At 28.3% G+C, this 27,510-nt stretch overlaps 3 protein-coding genes across 4 annotated transcripts in view; 2 read left to right on the forward strand and 1 right to left on the reverse strand.

The window, feature by feature from the left end:
• The first annotated feature begins 15,706 nt into the window (after positions 1-15,706).
• LOC111678132 (chromatin assembly factor 1 subunit B) lies at positions 15,707-18,513 on the forward strand. Its single transcript, XM_023439388.2, has one exon. The coding sequence runs from the start codon at positions 15,836-15,838 to the stop codon at positions 18,347-18,349; it is 2,514 nt and encodes an 837-aa protein (XP_023295156.2). The 5' UTR covers positions 15,707-15,835; the 3' UTR covers positions 18,350-18,513.
• Positions 18,514-19,160: 647 nt separating this feature from the next.
• On the reverse strand, positions 19,161-26,307 carry LOC111678163 (mediator of RNA polymerase II transcription subunit 23). Its single transcript, XM_046954889.1, has 18 exons — positions 25,993-26,307; positions 25,839-25,932; positions 25,628-25,778; positions 24,893-25,193; positions 24,311-24,826; positions 24,160-24,246; positions 23,997-24,098; positions 23,829-23,929; positions 23,523-23,771; positions 22,401-22,528; positions 22,162-22,336; positions 21,612-22,100; positions 21,236-21,559; positions 20,955-21,178; positions 20,808-20,890; positions 20,597-20,744; positions 20,094-20,538; positions 19,161-20,031 (listed from the first exon to the last, which is right to left on the reverse strand). Exons 1-18 carry the CDS (start codon positions 26,029-26,031, stop codon positions 19,230-19,232), a joined length of 4,458 nt encoding a protein of 1,485 aa, XP_046810845.1. The 5' UTR covers positions 26,032-26,307; the 3' UTR covers positions 19,161-19,229.
• A 665-nt stretch (positions 26,308-26,972) lies between these two features.
• The window catches only part of LOC111678161, a 1,111-nt gene continuing 573 nt past the window's right edge, over positions 26,973-27,510 (forward strand). Inside the window, exons 1-2 of one of the 2 annotated variants that reach the window (XM_023439420.2) lie at positions 26,973-27,105; positions 27,186-27,397. In XM_023439420.2, the coding sequence (XP_023295188.2) occupies positions 27,064-27,105; positions 27,186-27,397 (254 nt within the window). In that variant the 5' untranslated portion in view covers positions 26,973-27,063. Of the gene's footprint in view, positions 27,123-27,185; positions 27,398-27,510 lie in introns of both variants that reach the window. The other variant, XM_046955321.1, reaches the window with a different exon arrangement.

A 27,510-nucleotide genomic window follows, 5' to 3' on the forward strand; every position in this document is an offset into this window, starting at 1 on the left:
TTCTTATAGAAAAGTTGTCTGTGTAACAGAGCAAGTTTTCTTATAGAAAAGTTGTCTGTGTAACAGAGCAAGTTTTCTTATAGAAAAGATGTCTGTGTAACAGAGCAACTTTTTTATAGAAAAGTTGTCTTTTCTATAGAAAAAGTTGTCTGTTGTGTAACAGAGCAACTTTTTCTATAGAAAAGTTGTCTGTTGTGTAACAGAGCAAGTTTTCTATATAAAAGTTGTCTGTGTAATGGAGCAAGTTTTCTTATAGAAAAGTTGTCTGTGTAACAGAGCAAGTTTTCCTATAGAAAAGTTGTCTGTGTAACAGAGCAAGTTTTCCTATAGAAAAGTTGTCTGTGTAACAGAGCAAGTTTTCCTATAGAAAAGTTGTCTGTGTAACAGAGCAAGTTTTCCTATAGAAAAGTTGTCTGTGTAACAGAGCAAGTTTTCCTATAGAAAAGTTGTCTGTGTAACATAGCAAGTTTTCCTATAGAAAAGTTGTCTGTGTAACAGAGCAAGTTTTCCTATAGAAAAGTTGTCTGTGTAACAGAGCAAGTTTTTCTGTAGAAAAGTTGTCTGTGTAACAAAGCAAGTTTTTCTGTAGAAAAGTTGTCTGTGTAACAGAGCAAGTTTTCCTGTAGAAAAGTTGTCTGTGTAACAGAGCAAGTTTTCCTATAGAAAAGTTGTCTGTGCAACAGAGCAAGTTTTCCTATAGATAAAGTTGCTCTGTTACACAGACAAGTTGCTCTGTTACACAGAAAAGTTGTCTGTGTAACAGAGCAACTTGTCTATGTATAACAGAGCAATTTTTTTCTATATAGCAACTTGCTCTATGGAAGTGCCGTCTGTTCACAAAGCAACTTTCTCAATAGAAAAGTTGTCTATGTAATAGAGCCACTTTTTCTATTGTAAAATTGTCTGTTTATAAAGCAACTTTTTCTTAAGAAAAATTTTTTTGATAGAGAATTTCAAATACTTTTTACTTCATTAATCGTCTACATAAATAATTTGTATTTTAAAACAGGTGGTCAGGAATATGGTGAGGCAGCTGCGTATATCCAAGCTCAATTTGAAGCGAAAAACAAATCAACCTCAAAAGAAATTTACTGCCACATGACGTGTGCTACAGATACAAACAACATACAATTTGTATTCGATGCTGTCACTGATGTCATCATTGCTAACAATCTCAGAGGTTGCGGTCTTTACTAAACACACACAAAAAAAAAACAAACACACTCAACATAAAAATGCATTCATTTCAACAAAAACCAACAACAAAATTAATTTCTATATATTTTATTAAAAATAGCAACAACAGCAGACCCAAAAACAAAAACAAAAAAAAACTAAATTATTTTAAAAATTTATTAAGAGTAAAACAAACAAACAAAAAAAAAACAACAAATGGTAAACATCTAAAAAAAAGAGAAAAAAACAAACAAAACCCACCATCTTCAAAAATATTAGCAAAACAAATACAAAAAAAAAAATAAAAGAGAAATGAACCGTTTAAATATCATCTTAAATTAAAGTAATGAAAATAGTAAGAAACAAAACTAAAGTAAATCTGAAACAAATTCTAAAATTTATTTTTTGTTTGTTTCATTAGAAAACATAAAACATAAATATTAACTATTATCATTCAGTCATTTTACTACACTCTCTCCCCTTACTCTCCACCCACAATAATAGTAATTCTCTCTTTTAGACTATAACACTTTAGTACAGTTTTTCCTTTTTTTACTTGTATTAATGAATGATTTTTTTTTTTCTAATAATTTAGCATTTAATTAGTTGCAATTACTTTTTATTTTTATAATTTAAATGTATTATTAAATATAATTTACTACTACAACTCTATATACATATATTTACAAGTATATGTACATATTTATATATAATTGTGTGTATGTGTGTGTTTAACCAAAAGGACTTGTTTTATATTGTCTTTAAACAAATTAAAAACAAAATCCTTATAACAACAAACTACTACAAAAGGAAGAAGATGAAAGAAAGCAAAAAACGTAAACATTCTTAGTCAAACTCAAGCAACGTAAATATTTTATTATTATTTCTTTTTAAAGTTTAAGTATTTTTTTATTTTTATTATTATTTTTATGGAAAAAGAAAGGAAATTAAATTATAAATCAATTATTGTCCTTGTAGACTTTATTAGTCTAAAAAAGAAGCCATTTTGTTTGAAGAAAATCTCTGTCAAATTTTAAATGTTAATTTAACTTTTCTTGGAAAAATTATTGAAAGTTTTTTAAATATTCCCGTTAGGCTATTGGCACTATTTAGAAAAGTAAGAAATTTATTGGTTTTCTTTGACTACAAAAACGCACAAAGTTGTTTTGATCTTATTGCTGAAGAATAGAAACATAGTTTTTTTATGAAAAGCATTAAATAGAATAAGTTTTTCTATAGAAAAGATGTTTGAAACAGAGCATTTCATTTAGTTGTTTGCAAGAGATAAATGTTGCCCGAAAGAGAACATTTATCTGTAGAAAAGTTGACTGAATCAATGCAACATTTTTTTCCGAAACAAAGCAGTTTTTTTTTAATAACTAGCAACTTATCAGAGCATTTTTTCTATAGAAATGTTGTTAGTTTAAGAGAAACTTTTTCTGTAGAAAAGTTGTCAGATTCAGAGCAACTTTTTGTAAAGAAAAGTTGTCTTAAATGAAGCAACATTCTCTATAGAAAAGTTGTCTTAAACAGAGCAACTGTTTCTATAGAAATGTTGTATGAATTAAAGCAACTTTTTAAAAAAAAAAAAAGTTGTCCGAAACAAAGGAATTTTTTTTTTTTTTTGAAGAAAAGTCGTTTGAAACAGTACAACTTTTTCCTATAAAAAAGTTGTCCGAAACAGAGCAACTTATTCTAGGGAAAGGTTTTCTGAAACAGAGCAACTTATTCTAGAGAAAGGTTGTCTGAAACAGGGCAACTTTTTCTAAATTTGTCTGAAATAAGACCACTTTTACTTAGGAAATGTTGTTCTAAAAAGAACACCTTTTACAAAAGAAATGTTGTCCGTAACAGAGCAACTTTTTCTCAAGAAAACTTGTCCGAAACAGAGCAACCTTTTCTTAAGAAAACTTGTCCGAAATAGAGCAACTTTTTTTTCAAGAAAACTTGTCCGAAACAGAGCAAATTTTTCTTAAGAAAACTTGTCCCAAACAGAGCAACTTTTTCTAAAGAAGAGTTTTATAAATCAGAGCAACTTTTTCTCAAGAAAAGTTGTCCGAAACGGATTAACTTATTCTAGAGAAAGATTGTCTTAAACAGAGCAACTTTTTCGTAAGCAAATTTATCTGAAACAGGATAACATTTTCTAAAGAATAGTTGCCCGAACCAAAGCAACTTTTACTAAAGAAATGTTGACCTAAAACAGAGCATCTTTTTCTAAAGAAAAGTTGTATGAATCAGAGCAACATTTTCTAAAGAAAAGTTGTCTTAAACAGAGCAACTTTTTCGAGAGCAAATTTGTCTGAAACATGACAACTTGGTTTATAGAATGGTTGCACGAATCAAAGCAACTTTTACTAAAGAAATGTTTGAAAAAGAGCAACTTTTACTACAGAAATATTGTTCGAAAAAGAGCAACTTTTACTAAAGAAATCTTGTATAAATCACAGCAACATTTTTAAAGAAATGTTGTGCAAAACAGAGCAAATTTTTCAAAAAAGAAAGTTTGTCCGATACAGAGCAACAATTTCTAATGAAAAGTTGTACGAAACAGATCAAATTTTTCTGAAGAAAAATCATCTCAAATAGATTAACTGTTTCTAAAAAAAAGTTTTCCGAAAACAGAAAAATATTATCTTAATCAGAGCAATACTCTCTATAGGAAAAAATATCAGAATCACAGAAACATTTTTTAAAGAAAAGTTGTCAGAGCAACTTTTTATGTTAACGTCCTTTTCATCATGCCCTGTTTTTAAGCTTCGAAAGGATTTTCTTATGGCTCTTATTTCTTGTGATTTAATTTCCTTAAACAAAATTTTTCCTAAATTTACTACAAAATCTCCTTTAACTTGCCATATTTTTATATTAATTATATATATATTTTTATTTATACAAAAAAAACGCTTAATTTTTTATGAAAATAACAAACGCACAAGTTTACATGTTGTTTAAAAAAAAAAAAGTGAAAATAAATTTAATTTATTTATAATTTGATTGGCTCTAAACTACATAAAACAAATTTTTATTAAATTTTAACAGTATTTAAAGAAATTCGAAAAAAATAAAAGAAAAAATATTTTAAAAAATTTTCAATGAAAAACTTAAAAAAAGTATTAAAAAGCTGAGTGTTTTTTTAAACAAAATTTTGTTGGTATTTTTGTATTTCCTTTTTAAAACACTTTGGTTTGTAAAAACCTCAAGTTTACACAAATTGAAATTCTAAAATTTTTTCAAAATTTCGGAATAAATTTTTTTCTTTTAAATTTTCTTATACAAATTTTACATAATTTTCTTATTGAAAAAAGAAAAAATCACGAACAAATTATATTTAAGTACAATTAATTATTTTTGCTTAATAACGCTTAAATATTTTATTTGTTTTTTTTATGGAAATCTTTTTACCGTATTTATACAATTTAAAAAAATATATATATTTATATGTAATTTTTTTGTTTGTATGTAATATGTATGTAATTTTCTCTCTCGAATTATATATTTGTTTTTATAGTAAAATGGCATTTAACAATAATAATAGTATTCATATTTCATTTATTTAAATTAATTCTAAAGAAACTGCATTTAAGAGAAAGAGAGTCGTTGAAGAATGAAGGTCTAAATGCACAAGAAATTTAGAATCTAAAACATTAATATACTTAGCCAATAGTTTGTCTATGTTTTGGACTAGTCTATGAACTAGTCTGTTGACTAGTCTATGGATTAGCATGTTAACTAATCTATGGACTAGTATTTTGGCAAGAACATTAACTAGTCAAGGGACTAATCTGTGAACTAATCTCTGAATAAGTCTATGGACTAGTCTGTGAACTAGTCTATAAACTAGTGTATGAACTAGTCTATTGACTAGTCTGTGAACTAGTCTATAGACTAGTGTATGAACTAATGTGTTGACTAGTCTTTGAACTAGTCTATGGACTAGTGTATGAACTAGTATATTGACTATTCTATGAACTAATGTGTTGACTAGTCTGCGAGCTAGTCTATTAACTACTCTATTGACTAGTGTATGGAATAGTCTATGAACTAGTCTGTTGACTAGTCTATGGAGTAGTATGTTTACTAATCTATAGACCAGCATTTTGGTTAGGTTATTGACTAGTCTATGAACTAGTCAATGGACTAGTATATGAACTAGTCTATTGTATATTCTAAGAACTAGTTTGTTGATTAGTCTGCTAACTAGTCTATGGAGTAGCATGTTACCTAATCTATGAACTAGTATTTTGGCAAGAATATTGACTAGTCTTTGAACTAGTTTAGGTACTAGTGTATGAATTAGTGTATGAACTAGTTTATTGACTAGTCTGTTGACTAGTTTATAAACTAGTCTATGGACTAGATCACTAGTCTATGGAGTAGTCTATATACTAGTCTATAAAGTAATATGTTAACTAATCTATAGACCAGTGTTTTGGTTAGTCTATTAAATAGTCTATTAACTAGTCAATGAACTTGTCTTTCGGCTAGTCTATGAATTAGTCTATGGACTTATCTCTTGGCTAGTCTATGACGACCTAGTCTATGGACTAGTCTATTGGCAAATCTATGCCTTAGTCTATGGACTAGTCTATGAACTAGTCTATAGACTAGACTGTAAACTAGTCTATGAACTAGTTATTGTCTAGTCTGTTGACTAGTCTATGAACTAGTTTGTTGACTAGTCTACGAACGAACTAGTCTGTGGAGTAGTCTATGAACTAGTCTGTTGACTAGTCTATAAAGTAGTATGTTAACTAATCTATGGACCAGTGTTTTGGTTAGTCTATTGACTAGTCTATAAACTTGTCTTTTGGCTAGTTTATGAACTAATCTATGAACATGTCTTTTGGCTAGTCTATGACCTAGTCTATGGTCTAGTCTATTTGCAAGTCTATGACCTAGTCTATGGATTGTATGTAAACTAATCAATGGACTAGGACTTTTATGTTAATAAATTTTTGGACTAGTTTTTGGATATTTAATTAAACTAATCAACCAATTATTCTTCAATGACTTTTATCTACAAACCTAGCAAACCCAGCAGTTAAACATACATACATTTCTTTATATAAATGAAGCTCTCTAGTTTTTCAACAATTTATTGTTTTTTTTTATAATGAAAATATATATTATTTTAAATTATTATTTTGTATTATTTTTTTTATAATTTTTAAGTTTAATTGTTAATGTAAAGCAAGAAAAAAATTTATTTATAATTTATACCTAAACTTTAAACATAAAGTCCTATATACATATATATAAATATAAAAAAAATTAATTAAACTATTATTAATAATTTAAAACAAAAAGAACAAGAAAAATCAAGTATGTATGTATTTAAGATTATTTTCTACAATTTTAAAGCATGATTTATTTTGATGTCTTTAAACAAACAAAAAAAAAACAATATTTAAACAAAACAAAACAAGTATTTATTATGTAAAACTTAAAAAATAACTAAAAACATAAAAACAACCAAAAATTTATTTAAAAAAATTTCTTTAAAAATTTAATATAATACATATTTATTTCGCAGTATGATAAACAAATAAATTAAATAAAAATAAAAAAACAAAAACAAAAAAAGCAAAAAGAGTTATTTAAAGATTTCAAGTATTTTAAACACATTCGCTCTTATTTTAATATAAATACTTGAAATCCTTAATTAACTCTAATATTTATTTATATACTTTCAATATTTAAAAAAAAACTTCTCAATATGTTTTATTAACAAAAAAGAAAAAAAACATTCCGATTTATTTAAAAATAATCTTAAGTTTAAAGAAATATTCATTCATATACCGACATTGTTTCTATACAAAAAGTTGATGTTTTAATGACTTATAACTTTTCTATAGAAAAAGTTTACTCAGACAACTTTTATTTCGAAAAATTGGCTCTGATTCAGACAACTTTTCTTTGGAACAAGCTGCTCTTTTTCAAACAAAATTCTAAATAAAAAATGATTCTGTTTCAGAAAGCATTTATTTGGAAAAAGTTGCTTTGTTTCAAATAACATTTCTATATAAAAAATTGATCCATTTCAGACATTAAACCTATAGACAAAGTTGTTTCGTTTCACACGGATATTCTTTAGAAGAAGTTACTCTGTTGCAGACAAGTTTTCTGCCCACTTTTGAACAACATTCATATAGAAAAGAATTACTCTGCTTCTGAAAACTTTTCTTTGGTAAAAGTTTCTCTGTTCCAGAAAATTTTCATATAAAAAGTTGATCCGTTTCATATAACTTTTCCTTGATCCGTTTCAGACATTGATTCTACAGACAAAACTGTTCCGTTTCACATGGATATTCTTTAAAAGAAGTTGCTCTGTTTCATACAAGTTTTCTGCTCTCTTTCTATAGAACAAATTACTATGCTTCAGAAAATGTTTCTTTGAAAAAAAGTTGCTCTGTTTCAAATAACTTTTATTTAGAAAAAATTATCCGTTCTAGACATTGATCCTACAGAAAAAGTTGATCCATTTTACAAGGATATTCATTAGAAGAAGTAGGTCTGTTGCAGGCAACTATTCTTTGAAAAAAGTTGCTCTGTTGCTGACAAGTTTTCTTTGAAAAATGTTGCTTTCTTTCAGACAACTATTATATAGAAACAGTTGTTCTGTTTCAGAGAACTTTTCTTTGGAAAATGTTGCTTTGTTTCTTTTCTATAGAAAAGGGTGCTTTGTTTTCGACAATTTCTATTGTTTCTACATAAAAAGTTGAAACTTCTTTGGAAAAAGTTGCTCTGTTTTAGGCAACTCTTCTTTGTTGTTCCGTTTCTCTGTTTTAAACTACTTTTCCAGGCAACATTTCTTTAGAAAAAGGTGTTCTGTTTATGAAAACTTTTCTATGGAAAAATTGTTTTGTTTTAGACAACCTTTCTATACAAAGAGTTGCTATGTTTATGAAAACTTTTCTATGAAAAAAGTTGTTCAATTTTAGACAACTTTTCTATAGAAAGAGTTGCTCTGTTTTAGATAACTTTTCTGTAGAAAAAAATTGTTTTTTTTAGACAACTTTTCTGTAAGAAAAGTTGTTTTGTTTTAGACAACTTTTCTACAGAAGGAATTGCTGTGTTTATAAAAACTTTTCTGTGGAAAAAGTTATTCAGTTTTAGACAACTTTGTTGTATAAAAAGTTGCTCTGTTTTAGACATATTTTGTACAGAAAGAAATGATGTGTTTATGAAAACTTTTCTATGGAAAAAGTTGTTTTAGACAAGTTTTCTATAGACAAAGTTGTTCTGTTATAGACAACTTTTCTATAAAAAGAGTTGCTCTGTTTATGACAATTTTTCTATAGAAAGAGTTGCTCTGCTTTAGACAACTTTTCTTTAGAAAAAGGTGTTCAGTTTTAGACATCTTTTCTTTATAAAAACTTTTCTATGGAAAAAGTTGTTCAGTTTTAGACAACTTTTCTATAGAAATAGTTGCTGTGTTTATAAAAACTTTTCTATGGAAAAAGTTGTTCAGTTTTAGACAACTTTTCTAAAGAAAGAGTTGCTCTGTTTTAGACAATTCTTCTATAGAAAGAGTTGCTCTGTTTAAGACAACTTTTCTATAAAAAAGTTGCTCTGTTTTAGACAACTTGTCTATAGAAAGAGTCGCTCTACTTTAGACAACTTTTTTATAGAAAGAGTGTTTCTGTTTTAGACAACTTTTCTATGGAAAAAGTTTTTCTGTTTTAGACAAAATTTTTCTATAGAAAAAGTTGTTTTGATTTAGAAATCTTTTCTATAGGGAGAGATGCTTTGTTTTAGACAACTTTTGTTTAGGAAGAGTTGCTTTGTTTTAGACAAATTCTCTTGTTGTGTTTCAGATAACAATTTCTTAAAAAAGTTCAGACTTCTCTTTGGAAAAAAATTGCTCTGTTTTAAGCAGATTTTCTAAAGAAAATGTTACTCTATTACAGATAAATTTTCTTTAGAAAAATGTTTAAAATAAAATGTGTTATTTACATACTTGACAATGATTTTCTATAACTTTTGTTATTTATTTATTTTTTTTAATAAAAAAAGAGGGAATTACTTTAACTTAATTAAACAAACTAAAAAACTATTAACTTACAACATTAAATAAACATTGTACATTATAACTTTCTTTCTTTCTTTTTTCAAATAAATACAAAATAAAGCATTTAATAAAAAATTTTTTTAATACTAAAGCTCATTTTTTTATTATTAAAAGAAAAAAAAAACAATTTTATTTTCGCACAAAAACGCAAAAAAGAAAAACATTTTTTAAAAAAATAAATTTAAACATTTAAATAACATAAAAACGCATAATTAAAAAAAAAACTCAAATTTTTTCTCCTCAAAATAAAATTTAATAAAAAAAATCATAAAAACATAATTATACATAAAAAAACAATATATTGTATTAAAAAAAAAGATAAGGAACAAACTTTATTATTTTTCTTTCTTTACTATTAAAAACAAATTCACAATTTTTACAAATGGAAAAACTAAAAACAAAATTATCATAAAAATTATAAAATTTATAGAGTTGAATAAAAAAAGTTTTTTTTTATAAATATTTTAATTTTTTAAACTTTTTTACAAAAAAATTCTTTTAAAAAATGTACTTTTCTTTATTTAAAACTATAAATTTTAAACATTTAATAAATTAACTAATTAAAAAAATGAAAATAAAATCTAAGAATAATAATAATAATAATTAAAAAAAAGAAAACTTCAAAGTGACCATTTTTACAAATAATACTAATAATATTATTATTATATAAACAATATAAAATAAAACAAAAAAAAAACTCTTAAAAACAAACAAATTATTTGTAATTATATTTATTAAAAAAAAGAAAAAAACATAAAATCATTAATTATTAAAAAAAAAAAATAAATAAAAACACAAATAGAATTAATAATAATTATAAAAATAAAACATTTATAACATAACTAAAGAAAAATTAACAAAAAAAAATACAACAAAATGTAATTACGAACGTTATTTAACAAAAAAAAAAAACCAAAAAAAAATAATTTCTAAATAATTAAAAATTAAAAACAAAAAAAAAAATTATTAAAGATTACAACAAAATAAACTAATTGTTTAAATTTATATTTTTCACTAAAACCAACAATAAAACTATAACAATTTTTATTCAAAAACAACAACAACAAAAACTTAAATTAATAAATAATTAACACAGAGTGATGAAAAATATTATAATTAATAAAATCAAACTTATCAAAACCAGAAAAATTTAACAAAAAAATTGAGAGTAAATTTTTGGAAAAAAATTAAAAAAATATTGCTCTGTTTCGTAGAACTTTTCTTTAGGAAAAGTTGCTTTGTTTCATACAACTTTTCTATTAAAAAAGTTAATCTGTTTCAAACAACTTTTTAAAAAAAAAAAAGTTTACTTTGTTGCAAGCAAACTTTTTTTTGTAAAAAGTTGCTTTGTTTTAAACAACTTTTGATTGGAAAAGTTGCCTTGTATCAGACAACTTTTTTTTGGAAAAAAGTTGCTCGGTTTCAGACAACTATTCATTGTAAAAAGTTGCTTGGTTTCAGACAACTATTCATTGTAAAAAGTTGCTCTTGTACAGACAAGTTTTCTATGGAAAAAGTTGTTTGGTTTCACATACCAATTCATTGGAAAATATGCTCTGTTTCAGGCAACTTTTCTTTGGCAAATCTTGCTTTGCTTCTGAAATTTTTTCTATGGACAAAGTTGACCTGTTTCAGTCAACTTTTCTTTGGAAAAGTTTGCTCTGCTTCAGACAGCTTTTCTATGGAAAAAGTTTCTCTATTTCAAACAAAATTTTCTTTGGAAAATCTTGCTCCATTTAAGGCAATTTTTTTTATAAAAAATGTTGCTCTCTTCCAAACAACAATTCTAGAGAAAATGTTGCTTTGCTACAGACTGTTTTTCTTTAGAAAAAGTTGCTATATTTTAGATAACTTTTGTTAGGAAAAAGTCGCTTGGTTTCAGACTACTTTTCAATTGAAAAAGTTGCTCAGCTTCAGACAAATTTTCTAGTAAAAAATTTCTCTGTTGCAGATAACTTTTCTAGAGAAAATGTTGCTCTGTTTCAGACTACTTTTCATTGAAAAAAGTTGTTTGGTTTCAGACAATTTATCTTTGGAAAAAGTTACCCTGAAGTTGCTCTGTTTCTGAAAACCTTTCTTTCGACAAAGTTGCCCTATTTAGGACAACATTTCTCTAGAACAATTTGCTCAGTTTGAAAAAATTTTTCTTTGGAAAAAGTTGCTCTATTTCAGACAACTTTTCTGTAGAAAAAAGTTAATCTGTTTCAGACATCTTTTCTATAGAAAAAGTTACTCTGTTTCACACATCTTTTCTATAGAAAAAGTTCATCTGTTTTAGACATCTTTTTTTATAGAAAAAGTTGCTCTGTTTCAGACAACTTTTCTTTGAAACAAGTTACTCTGTTTAGACCACTTTTCTTTGGAAAAATTTACCTTTTTTAAACAACTTCTCATAAAAAAATGCTTTTTTTTTCAAATAACTTTTCTATAGAAAAAGTTTCTGTGTTTCTTAAAACTTCTTCTTAAAAAGAGTTGCTTTGTTTTTTTGGACAAAGTTGTTCTGTTTTATTCAACTTTTCTATAGAAAAAGTTATCCTATTTAGGAGAACATTTCTTTAAAAAAAGTTGTTCTGTTTAAGAAAACTTTTCTGGAGAAAAGGTTAATCTGTTGCAGACAACTTTTCTGCAGAAAACGTTAGTCTTTTTCAGACAAATTTATTATGGAAAAAGTGGCTCTGTTTCAGACAAATTTCTAGAGAAAAAGTTGCTAAGTTTGAGAAAACTTTTCTTTAGAACAAGTTCTTTTGTTTTAAAGTTTCTTTCGGACTAGTTGCTCTGTTTTAAGCAAATTTCTTATAGACAACTTTTCTCTAGAAAAAATGTTCTATGTTTTAGACATTTTTTCCTATAGAATAGTTAAACTGTTTTAGAAAACTTTTCTAAAGAAAATGTTTCTTCTTTTTTAAGTAATTTTAAAGACAAGTTTTCTCTAAAAAAATATTTCTCTATTTGAGACATTTTTGTTCTATAGAAAAGTTAATCTGTTTAAGAAAACTTTTCTAAAGAAATTATTTCTTCCATTCAAAGAAATATAATTTTCAATGAAAAAAATCTTATTAATTAAAAAAATAATAATAACAAGAATTGCTCTCAATTTGTTTAATTTAAATTACTTATTTATCAAAAAATCAAATAAAGAAAATAAACTAAAGAAAACACTTGTAAAATAAAACTCTCTTTATAACGATAACAAAAAAAATCACATATTTTTTAACATAAAAACATATTTTTTTCTAAGCTCAAAATAAAAAATAAAAAAACACTCACCTAAACGCAAAAACAAAATGGCAGCAAAATAAAACTTAAAACACAACAATAAAATATATCAAGCTAAAATAAACTTTAATAAAAATAAAAAAAACATAAATTTTTTTAAAATTTAAAAAAAAAATTATTTTCAATCAATTTTTACTAAATTTAATTAACAATTTTAAAAATATTTGTTTAAATAACAATGGATGTCGTAGCGTTCAAATAAATTTTTTGAAAACATAAACAAATCAATTATAAAATATTACAACATACTAAAATACAACCATACAACACTGATTGTGAATTGTACAATTGTTTAAAAAACTTAACTTTTTTAAAGCAAAATTTTCAAAAATTCTATAAAAAAAAAATTTTAAATTTTTTAAAGTTTTTTTCAGCTTGATTGTTAAAACAACTACAACTTAATACTTTATATACGTCCTTTTTTTCAAGGATACAATGTCTAGTCATTCTTTTCTTTTTCCTTTAAACTATATCTGAAAGACCTCTTTCATTAAAATAAACCAAATACATAAACATTTAAAAAAAAATACACAAAATGAAATTATAAAAAGAGAAAATTTTAAAAAAAATCAAATAGTTAGTAAAAGAAATGAAACTTTAGATGTTAAAGCAGTTTAGTTTTACTTTTTTTTTTGGTAAAATAACAAAAAACAAAAAAAAAACACTTACATATATATATTTAATAATTTAAAATTATTTTAGAATTTTTGGCATTATTATATTTATTAAAAAAAAACAAGGTCTTTAATAAAATATATGTTAGCTTATTAAATATAAAACAAAATAAATTAAAAAAAAAACTAAATTGCTTTAGTTGTTAAATAACAAAAAAACTTACAAACAAAAAATTCCAAAAAAAATTAAAATCATTTAATATAAAAAAAACATCATAAACTTTATAATATTTAAAAAAAAATAAAAAAAATTGTTCAATTCACAATCGATGTCGTATCATTGTATGTCATAAAAATTTTTCAAATAAAATTTTTTTTTAAACAAAAACAAATCAATAACAAACAAATTACGACATACTACGCTACAACCATACAACAACAATTGTGAATTGAACAAATGTTTTTTGTTTATAACAAAATTTTGTTTTTTTTAACAATAATAATTTGCCTTTATATTTTATGTTTTATTTATTATTTAATTATAAATATTCTTTTAATTTTACTTTTTTTGCTCTTATTAATGAACATATTTAATAAAAACCAACAAACCACAGTTTAAATTTAAATAAAAATTCATAATAAGTAGCAAAAAATAAAAAAAAAAACTACTAATTATATCTAATAAAAAAAAAACAAAAAAATAAAATTCGTAAAAAAGAGTCCTTTAAAGAAAAACACATTTGTATGTAAAAGAAAAAACAAAAAAACTTCTCCCCATGTTAGAGAGAGAACATCTTGAATTAATATAAAATTATATATTATATAATAAAAATTAAAATTAATAAAGAAACGGTGAAAAAACAACAATGTGAAAATGTTTTTTTTTAACAATAAAAACTTTTGTTTTAAATGGTAAGTTCACATTAAATGGCAGTATGAAACGGTAATATTTATACCTAAGCCAGGGAAACCTAGCTAAGCGACACCTAAGTCTTATTGACCGATAAGTCTTACGTCCTTCTTACTTAAAACCTTGGAACGTTTAGTCAATAGTATGGTTAAAAGCAGTATACCACACAAAGACCTAAAATTTAAGAAGAATGCGTATAGTCTAGTTTATAGTCTAGTCTATAGTCTAGTCTATAGTCTAGTCTATAGTCTAGTCTATAGTCTAGTCTATAGTCTAGTCTATAGTCTAGTCTATAGTCTAGTCTATAGTCTAGTCTATAGTCTAGTCTATAGTCTAGTCTATAGTCTAGTCTATAGTCTAGTCTATAGTCTAGTCTATAGTCTAGTCTAGTTTGCCAATATCGTGATTAAGTAATGAGTTAATTACGATAAGTTATTTTCAGAAGTGACTTGATAGGAAAGCAAATTATCAAAATGATAATTAATAATCACATTCAAGTCACATTTGAAAGTAAATTTCACATGGCAGCTCTAAACAAAAGCATACATTATCTCTTGATATGGTTATTTGTAATGAATTATTTTCGTTTATTATATTTTCAGAAGTGGACCTTATGTGGGAGCTATGGTCAATAGTGGGCTGATCCAGGTTTTAGTTGATAATACGATTTCTTTTGTTATTAGATTTATATGTGCAAAATTGTATGGTAGTACCGAACGAAATTCTAAAAGATGTTATTAAAAGTAATTTGATTTTCCTAGAGTATGCGAATTTCATCTTAAAGAAATCTGAAATTTTCAGAAAAGTGATTTCAACAAAGGCATAAAAAACGTGGTTTGCATAGGCGGACAAGTGGATATCGCTAAATCGGCATTGTTATTCAGTAAGGAATCATTGAATACACACATACATACATACTTTTATGTATGTATGTAACTTACAAGGTCCTATATTTTCATTATCTATGAACTTAATGATAAATTATAATTATTATAATATATATATTATTATAATATATCAATACCTTCTCATGAAAGTTTTAAAGCCAAACAAAATAATTAAAGGGATGAATAAAATAGTATATAACTTACCTTGACAAAAGAACCACTTTTCTCCTAGGAACTAACTTTTCTCGTATTCAATTTTAAAATTTCTCTCTGTTCAAATTTGCATATCACAGATAAAACACAAAAAACTTGTTCACACTTTTTATTCTTAAATTAATCAGTAACACCATTCTTTTATATTATGCTTCTTAATTTGAAATGTACAATTAACAACAATATTTATAAAAATAATTATAATTATTCCACATTTTATAAAACTTTAAAGCACTTTTTAAATTTTTACTTCATATTTTACTGCACCAATTATTCTTCTTCTGTTTTATCTACTAAAAATTTTGCATTCACATGAAAATGTTACCTTCACTTTGAATACTAAATAAACAAAATGAAAAACAAACTTAAAATTTAATAAGCTTTAAATATACAATTGTAAATTGGATAAATATATGAAAAATTGTATAATTATTTAATTGTTTACAAAAATTTTACCGTTAACGAACCAACTTATTCTTTAAAAACATCGAAAATAAAAAACAACTCTGCACTGAACGAGTCTGGTAGCCCTGTTTATATTTGTTTATGTTTTTCATTTTGACATTTGAGCTAAAATTTGGCGCGGTTTTCTAGACTCATTGAATAGTTTACAAAAAAGTAGTTTTTGTTAGTTATTTTTTCTTTTAATTTAAATAAAATATTATAAAATTCTATAAAAACACTAAAAATGAAGTGTAAAATTCCCGAAATATCATGGCATAATCGCGATCCTGTACTAAGTGTTGATATACAACCCACAACAAATGCCAGCAATAATTACTATCGTCTAGCATCGGGAGGTACTGATGCTCATGTTTTAATTTGGTACATGAAATCCACTTCTTCGGGAGAACATGGTGATATAGAATTGGATTTGGCGGCTGATTTAACACGGCATCAAAGAGCAGTTAATGTAGTTAAATGGTCACCCAATGGTGAACTGTTGGCATCGGGTGATGATGAAAGTGTTGTTTTCATATGGAAATTAAAGTCAGACAGTGAACCTTTGAATATTTTAGATCCTACAAATGAACAAGATAAAGAAGTTTGGATTACTTTGAAAGTGTTGCGCGGTCATATGGAAGATATATATGATTTAAGTTGGTCTCCCAATTCCTTGTTTTTAGTATCGGGCTCAGTTGATAACTCAGCCATGGTATGGGATGTGCAGAAAGGTAAATCAATGGCAATTTTAAATGATCACAAAGGTTTTGTTCAAGGTGTGGCCTGGGATCCTAAAAATCAATATATCGCCACATTAAGTACCGATAGGTATTTGCGTATATTTGATATACAATCGAAAAAAGTGCTTTATCGTGTTAGCAAAGGTACCTTACCCGTACCGGAAGACAATAACCTACATGGCAAACGTATGCGTCTATTTCATGATGATACTCTACAGACATTTTTCCGCCGTTTAAGTTTTACACCAGATGGTAAATTATTACTTACACCCGCTGGTGTTACAGATTATGATGGTTGTACTAGACCCTTAAATACCACATATGCCTTTAGTCGTTATGGTTTTCGCCAACCGGCCATAGTTTTGCCATGTCCCGATCAGTACACTGTAGCGGTTAAATGTTGTCCATTATTATTTAAATTACGTCCTTTTAATGCCGACAAAAATCCACCTGTTGTGCCTTTACCCTATCGTATGATATTTGCAGTAGCCACCAAGAGTTCAGTATATTTTTATGACACCCAACAAAAACAACCATTTGCTCTTATATCGAATATACATTACACACGTTTGACCGATATAACCTGGTCGAATGATGGTCGTATTGTTGTGGTCTCCAGTACAGATGGCTTTTGTTCACTAATTACTTTTGAAGAAGGTGAATTGGGTGAGGAATATGAAAATTCTGAAGCAGCGCTGGAAGCTGCATTGGCACAGGTTACTAAAAAAACAAAAAAGCAAAAGGATAATGAAACTTTAACAAAGTCAAGAAAACCTTCGACCGATGATAGCGCCGCAACAAGAGAAAACGTTAGTGCTGCAAAGGAATCACAGTTGGAGAAAGTAGTAGAAGAAGACAAGAAATCCATAACAGGCAAGTCTGAAGAATGTAAGAAAGAAGAAAAGCCCAGAGAAGACAATCAAAAAGCAATGCCAATAGAAATTAAGAGAAAACCCAGTACAACAGAGTCTGAAAGCAAGGAGGAATCGAATAAGCCGCAACCCATAGCTATAAAACGTAAAACAGAATCTACAACAACTAATAATGAAGAACAATTGAAATCAGAACAAAAGGCAAACCCCATAGCTATTAAACGCAAACCTGGTCCTATTACTGATGACAACAAAAAGGAAACTAATAAAGCGCATCCTATAGCTATAAAACGCAAGCCAGGACCGGTTGATGAAGAAAAAACCGAACAAAAGGCTACACCTATAGCAATCAAACGCAAACCTGGTCTAGTTACCGACAACGAAGACAATACAGAAACTACTACAAAACCAGCAGAGGAAACAACCCCGCCCAAAAAGGCCGTCATAGCAAAAGTTCTAGCGGCTGATATTATTATAGATAAAGAAATTCTAAGTTCAGATGAAAAATTTGAATCTCCCGAAAAGAAGAGTCGTCCAGCTACACCCATAACAATAAGAAGACATCCACGGACACCCAGTAGTTTGCCACAAACACCCACTTCTATGTCAAATATATTAAAAAACCAAAAGGATCATAGCAATCAATCGCCCATATCATCTTTACCCAAAGAGAACAATAATACACCGCGTCAAGATAAAAGAGCTAAACCTATAGCTGTTAGAAAAACACCACGAGCTATTATAACCACACCATCAGTTGTTAACACTACCTCTTTGGTAGAAGAAGCCATGGATGCTTGGCCTTTAAATAAAGAAACGAATACGGAAACCACTAAAGAAACACAATCAGAAATTAGCTCTAAGGAACCACCCAAAGAAGCTGGCATAACACCTTTGGCGGTAAGTGATACCACTTGTGAACGTACCGAAGATATACGTTTGGTTTATGAGGAAACAAATGAAGAAGCACCGATTAAGGACACATTACCAAAACCTTTAGACATTTCGGAAAATAAAACAGAAACTTTGGAGAAAAAACCCGAAGATACTCCAAAACCACAGACGCCAGGTGGAAATAAAACTCCTAGGCGTGTAGCCTTAAAAACTATTTCGACACCTAAATCAAAAAAGAAATTATTAGATTAATAATAATAATATTATTGTGAGCGGGTTTTTTAAAGTTAAACATTTTGTACTGGAAAATTACTAATTTAGCAGCGTATTACAATTTTTTTGTTTGTTCTTATTTAAAAAAGAAGTATTTAGTTTTGATAATAAAGTATTTGAATCATGATTTGTTAATAACAAAACACGACGCTTTTAAAAGTTTAAATTGTTGCCTCCACTTTACTCTTATCTCACGGATATAAATTGATTTGGTGACGTCTATCTGATTGTATTGAAATCATTATTTTCTGAAAGCTAGGAAAAAGTAAGCAACGTAATGTAAAAAAGTACGTTCAGTCTAGTCTATAGTCTAGTCATTAATCTAGTCTTTATTCTAGTCTATAATCTAGTCTATAGTCCAGTCTATAATCTAGTCTATAGTCTAGTCTATAATGCAGTCTATAGTCTAGTCTATAATCTAGTTTATAGTCTAGTTTATAGTCTAGTCTATAGTCTAGTCTATAGTCTAGTCTATAGTCTAGTCTATAGTCTAGTCTATAGTCTAGTCTATAGTCTAGTCTATAGTCTAGTCTATAGTCTAGTCTATAGTCTAGTCCATAGTCTAGTCTATAGTCTAGTCTATAGTCTAGTCTATAGTCTAGTCTATAGTATAGTCTATAATTTAGTCTATAATCTTGTCTATAATCTAGTTTATAGTCTAGTTTATAGTCTAGTCTATAGTCTAGTCTATAGTCTAGTCTATAGTCTATTCTATAGTCCATTCTATAGTCTACTCTATAGTCTTTCCTTAATAGCACATTTGCAACTCTAGTATTTATGCAACGGAAAGTGTTATTATTTAGTAAATATAAGAAATATTTTATTTTTGACATAATTATTTTGAAGACATTTTATGTACTTAATTATGACGCATACCGCCGCCCATGTTAGACGGCTGAGACAATTGCTGTTGTTGTTGCTGCATTTGTTGCTGTTGCTGTATATGCAGTTGCAATTGTTGTTGTTGTAGTTGTTGCTGATGCAATTGTTGTAATTGCATTTGATGTAATTGTTGTTGCTGTTGATTTAATTGTTGTGGTTGGTTTTGTGATTGCTGTTGTTGTTGTTGCTGCTGCTGTTGTTGTTGATTACCCTGCTGTGTTTGTTGTCCAGGATTATTTGTAACATTTTGCTGCATTGACTGCTGCTGCTGCTGCTGCTGCTGTGTTTGTTGCTGTTGTTGATTTGATAAATTTGAAAAATTTTGTTGCATTGTATTGGCCTGAAATTGCATAGTCTGTGCACCCATTGTTGGTTGTCCCATGACAGTGTTTGCTGCCGTGTTGGTAGTAGCTGTCTGCTCACAGGGTTTCTCGATATGTTTATCCTCTATATTCAAATGACTTATGAAACGTAAACGCATTTGTAATGCAGGCCTTAAACGTTTGATAATAGCCTCTGATTCATTTTTAATTATATTACCCACATGTATGTACTTAATGTGATATAGAAAATCACATATAGGATCCATATATTCTAAGGGAGTGGGACCATGCTGTTTGTCAACCACTTCTAGCATCTCATAGAGAAGTATAGCTATGCCGGCAACAGCATTTGGTTTCTCTTGTTCGATACGTTGTAAAAATGGTCCGAATACATGACACAAGAACACCAATTGATGTTCGGTGACAACACGAGGCTTTAAGGTTTCCTTAATGTATCTTTTGACAAAAAAGGTTTTAAATAAGGGTTTTAAATGAAATGCTCTTTAATTTATACTCACTTTGTCATTGTTGCCAATTTAAAACCACCCATATGATGGAATATCGAATGTGCCACCGCCAAGACAACAGCAAATGTTTTCTCCACCATGGCTTCACGCACCAGTTTAAAGTTAAACATTTCAAAAGCATTAAAACGATAATTCCAACGCAACATATTTGGCAAATTCAACACTTCCTGCAATCTTTCATAAATACCACTCCAATAGGCCTCTGGCAATTCAGCTAAAACAATACCCACGGCATTTATGTAGGAATGTATTTCTTTTTGTGGTATCAAAGCATAACCCTTGACAATAACATCAATAATATTATTAGCCACGATTTGAGGTGCTACCGGCAAACTTAATAGTTCCACACAGGTGACATACATGGCATGTGCCGGGGCATTTGAAAATTCATTAAAACGCCAGTCGGTATTAAAGAATACATTTTTACCACTTATGGCTGAAGTTATAAAAGAAAATAATAAAGTAAATACATATTAACTTTAAGCACTACTTACTCTCTGCTAAACGTTTTATTAGATTCATATAATAAGACAAATCTGGATTCCACAAAAGATCGGTACTTTGTAAAAATAATTTATATTGTTCACTAACACACCAGTTAGGAGGTCTTATATCACAAAAAGAACCCGTAACAGCACTAACCTAAGCAAGTAAAAGCAATACATGTTTATATTTTATACAAATCAGATTCAATTACTAACTTACCAGCTTCCTTTTCAAAGAGGGACGATCCCTTAAAATACGCTCATAGAAATGTAAAGTATTGTATAGATATGTAATGGGACGATCTGGAAAATAATTGATAACTTTAACTGACATCATTTGTGGAAATTTGTAATTTTAAACTTTTACCATGAAATTTATATAAAACACTTAAATGATCCAATATCACCTCCAAAATTTGATGAACATGCTGTATGGGCATTTCTATAAAACGATGAATAACCACATCTAATACGGGTAAAAATCTTAGACAAACATTTGAAAAGTATACTGGCAGTGGGGGATGTGAAGCAGATTCATCAGGTGCAAATTTCTCGGGATATTTTTGATGAAAAGATAAATGTTTTTCATGACTAAAAATACATTAAATTAGTTTTTGTTTTAATCGAAGTTGTTTTTCCCTGACTTACCTATTAATTTGTTTCCAATGATCAGGATTATTTTCTTTGCAAAACTCGGTAACACGATTTCTTAATTCAGAAGTTTTCAACAATAACAGCTGTATGATTAAGAAACAAACTTGAGCCTCACTGCCTTCCAATGTACGCAGGGCCAAACACAAGACTACACGATCTATGGTAACCACATTGTATTTCCAAATCATATTATTAATAGAGTCCACACTTTTATGTATAAATTCTTTGCCATTTGATGACACCACTTCGCTAATTAAATAATCACAAAGTTTACGCAAATTGGCCGACAAAGCACGAGCACTAATACCCTCTAGGATTCTAAAGAAAAAATGTTAATATTAACCATTTATATTCACATGAATCTACTTACTTATAAGCCACCGGATTTATATTATCAGTTTCCCATATCATTTTGTATAGCAAACACAAGAATAAAGGACTTGTATTGGGTTTTATAAAATGGTTAATTATATCATTCTCATTGGTCATCGAAGACCAATTGCGAAATTCTTCTTCAACGGATTTTTTCAATAGCGCCTTATTTTCTATGGGATGATTATTTTGTGCAAAGAATTCTGCAAGTGCTGGAGGAAAACAGGCCAATGAATGTGGTGCCCAAGCATGTGGTGTACTTTGCATTATATTCGATAGTAATTCTTTACACCAGGCCTGCATTTCTTCACCCGAACCAGTAACATGCATAGCACGTGCCAAAGTTAAAATTAAAACTCGATTAAGTTCTTCACTCTCAGCAGAAGTCACCGATGCTGGGGGCTTTTCATTAAAGTAACGCGAAAGTTGCGGTTGAAATTCAACCGAACCCATGCCATTGATTAAACGTAAAGAGGTGGATTCAAAACTAAAGTAAATAATTTCTTTAAAATAACAAAAAAATTATAATTATTTATATATTAACCTACCATAAATTCAATTGCATTTTATTGCTCTGCGGTACATGCACCAACGAATGCAAATTCGATAGTAATTGTATTCTATAATGTGTGGGTATATGATGCATTTTATAGGAAAACATTTCCAATAATATGTGTAGAATACCCCAGGCATGATGTTTAAAAACAGCCGGAAATAATTGTACTGAAAAATTGAAGAGATTTTTAAGCTTAGAGAATAGTTTTGTTAGTTTTTTAGTTAAACTTACACAAAAATCCCTTGATGCCTAAAGATTCAATTTCGGTGTAAACTAAAAGACGTGCATAGGTCTCTATTAAAGCGGGTGTGGGTACGGAGTTTTTAGTTTGAGCTTGTTTTATCATTTGTGTAACAAATCTAAAAAAAATTTAATAGTAAATAATAAATAATATACCATATACTAGATGATAGACTCTAAAGTCTAGAGTATAGTCTAGTCTATAGTCTAGTCTTTAGTCTAGGCAATAGTCTAGTCTATAGTCTAGTCTATAGTCTAGTCTATAGTCTAGTCTATAGTCTAGTCTATAGTCTAGTCTATAGTCTAGTCTATAGTCTAGTCTATAGTCTAGTCTATTGTCTAGTCTATAGTCTAGTCTATAGTCTAGTCTATTGTCTAGTCTATAGTCTAGTCTATAGTCTAGTCTTTAGTCTAGACTTTTCTATAGTCTTGTATATAGTCTATTCCATAGTCTAGTTTATAGTCTAGTTTATAGTCTAGTCTATAGTCTAGTCTATAGTCTAGTCTATAGTCTAGTCTATAGTCTAGTCTATTGTCTAGTCTATAGTCTAGTCTATTGTCTAGTCTAGACTATTGTCTAGTCTATAGTATAGTCTATAGTCTAGTCTATAGTTTAGTCTATAGTCTAGGCTATAGTCTAGGCTAAAGTCTAGGCTATAGTCTAGTCTATAGCCTAGTATATAGTCTAGTCTATAGTCTAGTCTATAGTCTAGTCTATAGTCTAGTCTATAGTCTAGTCTATAGTCTAGTCTATAGCCTAGTATATAGTCTAGTCTATAGTCTAGTCTATAGTCTAGTCTATAGTCTAGTCTATAGTCTAGTCTATAGTCTAGTATATATTCTTATCTATAGTCTAGTCTATAGTCTAGTCTATAGTCTATAGTCTAGTCTATAGTCTATAGTCTAGGCTATAGTCTAGTCTATTGTCTAGTCTATAGTCTAGTCTATAGTCTAGTCTATAGTCTAGTCTATAGTCTAGTCTATAGTCTAGTCTATTGTCTAGTCTATATTCTAGTCTATAGTCTAGTCTATAGAAGAGACATTATTTCTACTAAATTTCCGCTTTGGACCCACAACTGGTTATGATTCCATTTGTCGAAATAACCTACTTACCCATGTATAAGAGACATTTTGCTATGAACAGTTAAGCTATCTAAAACTACCATAGAATACGGTAAAGGTTGTATAGCAGCACCATTAGCAGATTTTGCATTGCCATTTAAAGCTTCCACCAATATATTCATGGGTCGTGCAAAGAACTCTTGATTCGTAGAATAGGCATTGCAAACTAAAACAATGCGAAAATCATTACTCAAACTCATGGACATCATGGTGGTGGGCAAAACCAAATGCTGAAGGAAACTAAAACAAAAAAGTAAAAGAATAATTTCATTAGTGTTTTAAATTAAACAAACTTACTCATGATGATTTTTTAAAGCAATAGGTAAAGGACGTGTAATATTCATATTTTCATTTCTAGTTTTTTTCATTAAATGAATCCAAATACAAATGGGAGCCATCTGAAAAATCAAAAAATAGTAAAATAAGTCAATTTAGAATAACATAAAAACAAATCTGTTAGCTTACTTGTCTCAAGGAAGAAGATTTATTGCAGTCGGGTAAAGGCAAAGGTTCTTGTTCAGGATACAATAAATCAAACAATTTAAACATGGGTAAAAAGTTTCCAATCTAAAATAGAAAGAGAAGTAAACAATTTTCGAACTAAATAGGTAGCAACAATCAGACTTACAGGATTCTTTTGTATACTGCCTGAAATAAATTGTAATAAAATCCACATTAGTTGATCGCGACCCTTGCGTAACTCTTTCTTCGAAAGCTTTAAATATAATTAAACCATGTAAATACAATCCGAAACAAATTAAACAATTCCTTCCACCTACCTTATCATATAAAGCCAATACGATATGCGTAAAACTAACAAAATGAAATAAAACAAAATAAATCAATTGCGAAGATAAATGCAACCATATCCACTCATTTTGTGGTATTTGCTCCTCGGGAACATTGAAACTACTGCCAGCAATATTTTCATTTGATTCAGTCATTTCCATAGCATTTATTATCAAATTAACCAATTGATCTTCTAAGGTATTACAACGTTGTTTTTGATGTTTTTGTAGATTTAACATAATCGAAATCATTTCCTTCGAATAGGTTTGTTCCAAGACATAACGCAACAATTGTGGTTGTTCTTCCATTAATTCTGGTTCATAGGGTAGACTACCTTTAAAATTAAATTTTAAAGTATTTGGATCTAGTTTCCAAGAGTTCATCATATGATCAGCATAACCGAAATGTTCAACAATCGGTAGCATATGAGTGTGACCAATAATCGAGACCATTTGAGCAGTTTGACGAAATTCTTCAACAACATCGGTCATTAGTTTATTAAGTTTCTGTTGAGGAAAAAGTAAAATCTTTTTAAATTCCTATACAATTTAACATAATTTCTTTTAACTTACCCAATGATAAGGAAAGGGTTTTATTATTTCATTCGCTATAAAATAGGCTGGTAAAAGACAATTATTACGATCGAATATATAACGTATGGTATCTTCTAGTGCCAGTAATTGTGGTAAATAAGTGACATTTACATTGAGAGGGAAACGTTGAGCCTTGTCACGACATGCCTTCATTATTTCTCTTACACCTTTGTAGTCCACATGATCGATAACTTTTTTAATTAGTCTAAAACTTTCTATCCAAAAATTCTTGTTTTCATAATTTAACTTTTCACACAGCAGTATCTTGTCACAGAGTAATCTAAAGGAGAAGATAGAATCAGATATAAATAACGTGCGCCAACAAGTTTTAACTATTTGTCAATCGATCACAAATGGACACATTAAGGTATTCATAGATTTGAACAGTATTAATAGGTATATTCTGGTCAGTAAAACTGTTTAGGTGGTTGTACCACAATTTGATCTTTTTCTAGAACAAATTGATCTTACATCTTTGTTAATTCTGTAGCGACTTTACTAACCAGAAGGGTTTAACCGAAGGGCAGTGTGTGGAGAGTATCTTCTATAAAACGTTTATGTTCTCTAAAAGATATTTTCCTTTTATTCTTTCATTTATGATTCAAACAATCGTTTTACTTTAAACTGTTCGTAACTCTGGGCCGTCTGTTATTCTAGAGAATGCAAGAGAACCGCACTAAACTTCTCTCCAAGGAAACAACAAAAGGTACTTACTTTGCTGTAATCAAATGAGATTCTGCCAATTTGCCCAATGTACTCATCAGCACTTTCAATTGATTGGTATTAGTGGCAGAAGCTGCCTTCTCCAAGTACTGACGCACAATACCCTCTTTACTGTCTTGAGGAATAGTGCCAAAAGCCGTAACTACAAATAAACACAATTTTAGTCTATTTAACTATAAATAACACTTCAAGTTAACATTACCAATATCATTGGAGAACTTAGAGGCTTTATCTTGTTCGCCATCAGGCCGATAGACAATAACACTAAGAAAAGCCTCTTCAATGGGCTCCACTTTCTGCCATAAATACAAACATTAGGAAATTGTACAATAATTTATTAAATTGCTTTTACCCACCAAATAGTTATTAACACAATCTAATATCTGCACATCCATGATTCTGTAATGTAAACAAATTCTGCACAAAATATTAACAATTGGACAGACCAGCAAAATATTTTCAACAAAGCCGGTTTTAAATTCGCAAAAAGAGAAACTTGTATAAATAAAAAAGTTTATTGGTTTAACCAAGCTTTTTAATAATAAGCTTTAGTTCTTTTATAACTATATTTCTTTAATTAAAACATTTATATCACTTTTAATTTATTTTAATTTAATATTTTTAGCAACATTTTAACTTTTTTCACAACCTGTCAGAGCCCTGCGCCGATAAGTATTAACGACGGCAGCAGCGACAAACACTAAATATGACGGCGGCGGCTTAAAATCGAAAGTAAGCCGGCTAAATTTTCAACTACGTTTAGTTTTTAAATTTTCCACGATTTTAAATAAAAACGGAATGCGAGAGATTAGAAATTGAGATTTTGGAAGCAAATATATTGTTTATTACAACAATACATAGCAAGCAGAAAAGTTGTGTGAGAAATTATGCAGTGATGGATAAAAAATTCTTAAAAATTAAAAACAAATCCTTTCTCCAAGTTTAACGAAAATCGGCCGACATTTAACCCCATCCACCATATAAAATATCTTGCAGGAAATTTTTTTTTAAATTTGGCATTAAATAAAGATATTTTGTTTATTTACTAGCTATACCCAGTGTGCTTTGCTACCCTAAATGCAATATAAATGGGAGGTTCAGCTCCCCTTATTGGTAGTCCTACAATTTATTACACAAAATCTTTACATGGATTAAATTCCTCGTATGCAAATTCAATATTAAAAAAACTTCGAAAAGTATTATTAAAATAACGAAAAAGTACCAGAAAGTATCCTTTCAATAGAGTTGATTTTTTCACAATATTTACCAACACTAATTAACGTTAAAACGGAGTTGTCATTTTCATGTTTGTGTAACTTTACAACACTTCAATGAAACGTTATTTTTTTCAAATTTAAATTTAAAGTGTTAATTAGCGTTTATTACGATAAATTTTTGAAAAATCTTATGTTTTTTTTAAATTTACAATGCACAAAATTTGGCATAAACCTTTACATACAAGAAAAGTGGTAATTTTATTATAACTGTATGCTGTAAACGCAAATAATTTAAATATTGATACTAATAATTGTTTTTTGTTTTTTTTTAGTGGAAACGTATGACTTTATTAAATAAAAGTATTTATTATTTACAACCTTTCGTGTTGCATTTAATGTATACTTGGTTGCAACCTTTACCATTTCCCACTATCTTCAAATTAGCTTATTCCTTTATTCTAATCATACTAATGTTGATGCCTATTTTAGTTCCGGTTCTTATAATGTTGGGTTATTATGCAATTGTACAGTATTTAGTAGAAAGGTAGAACCTATCTATCTATCTATCTATCTATCTATCTATCTATCTATCTATCTATCTATCTATCTATCTATCTATCTATCTATCTAACTATCTATCTATCTATCTATCTATCT

The sequence above is a fragment of the Lucilia cuprina genome, chromosome 6, assembly GCF_022045245.1.
Source record: "Lucilia cuprina isolate Lc7/37 chromosome 6, ASM2204524v1, whole genome shotgun sequence".
NCBI classification, from domain to species: Eukaryota; Metazoa; Arthropoda; class Insecta; order Diptera; family Calliphoridae; genus Lucilia; species Lucilia cuprina.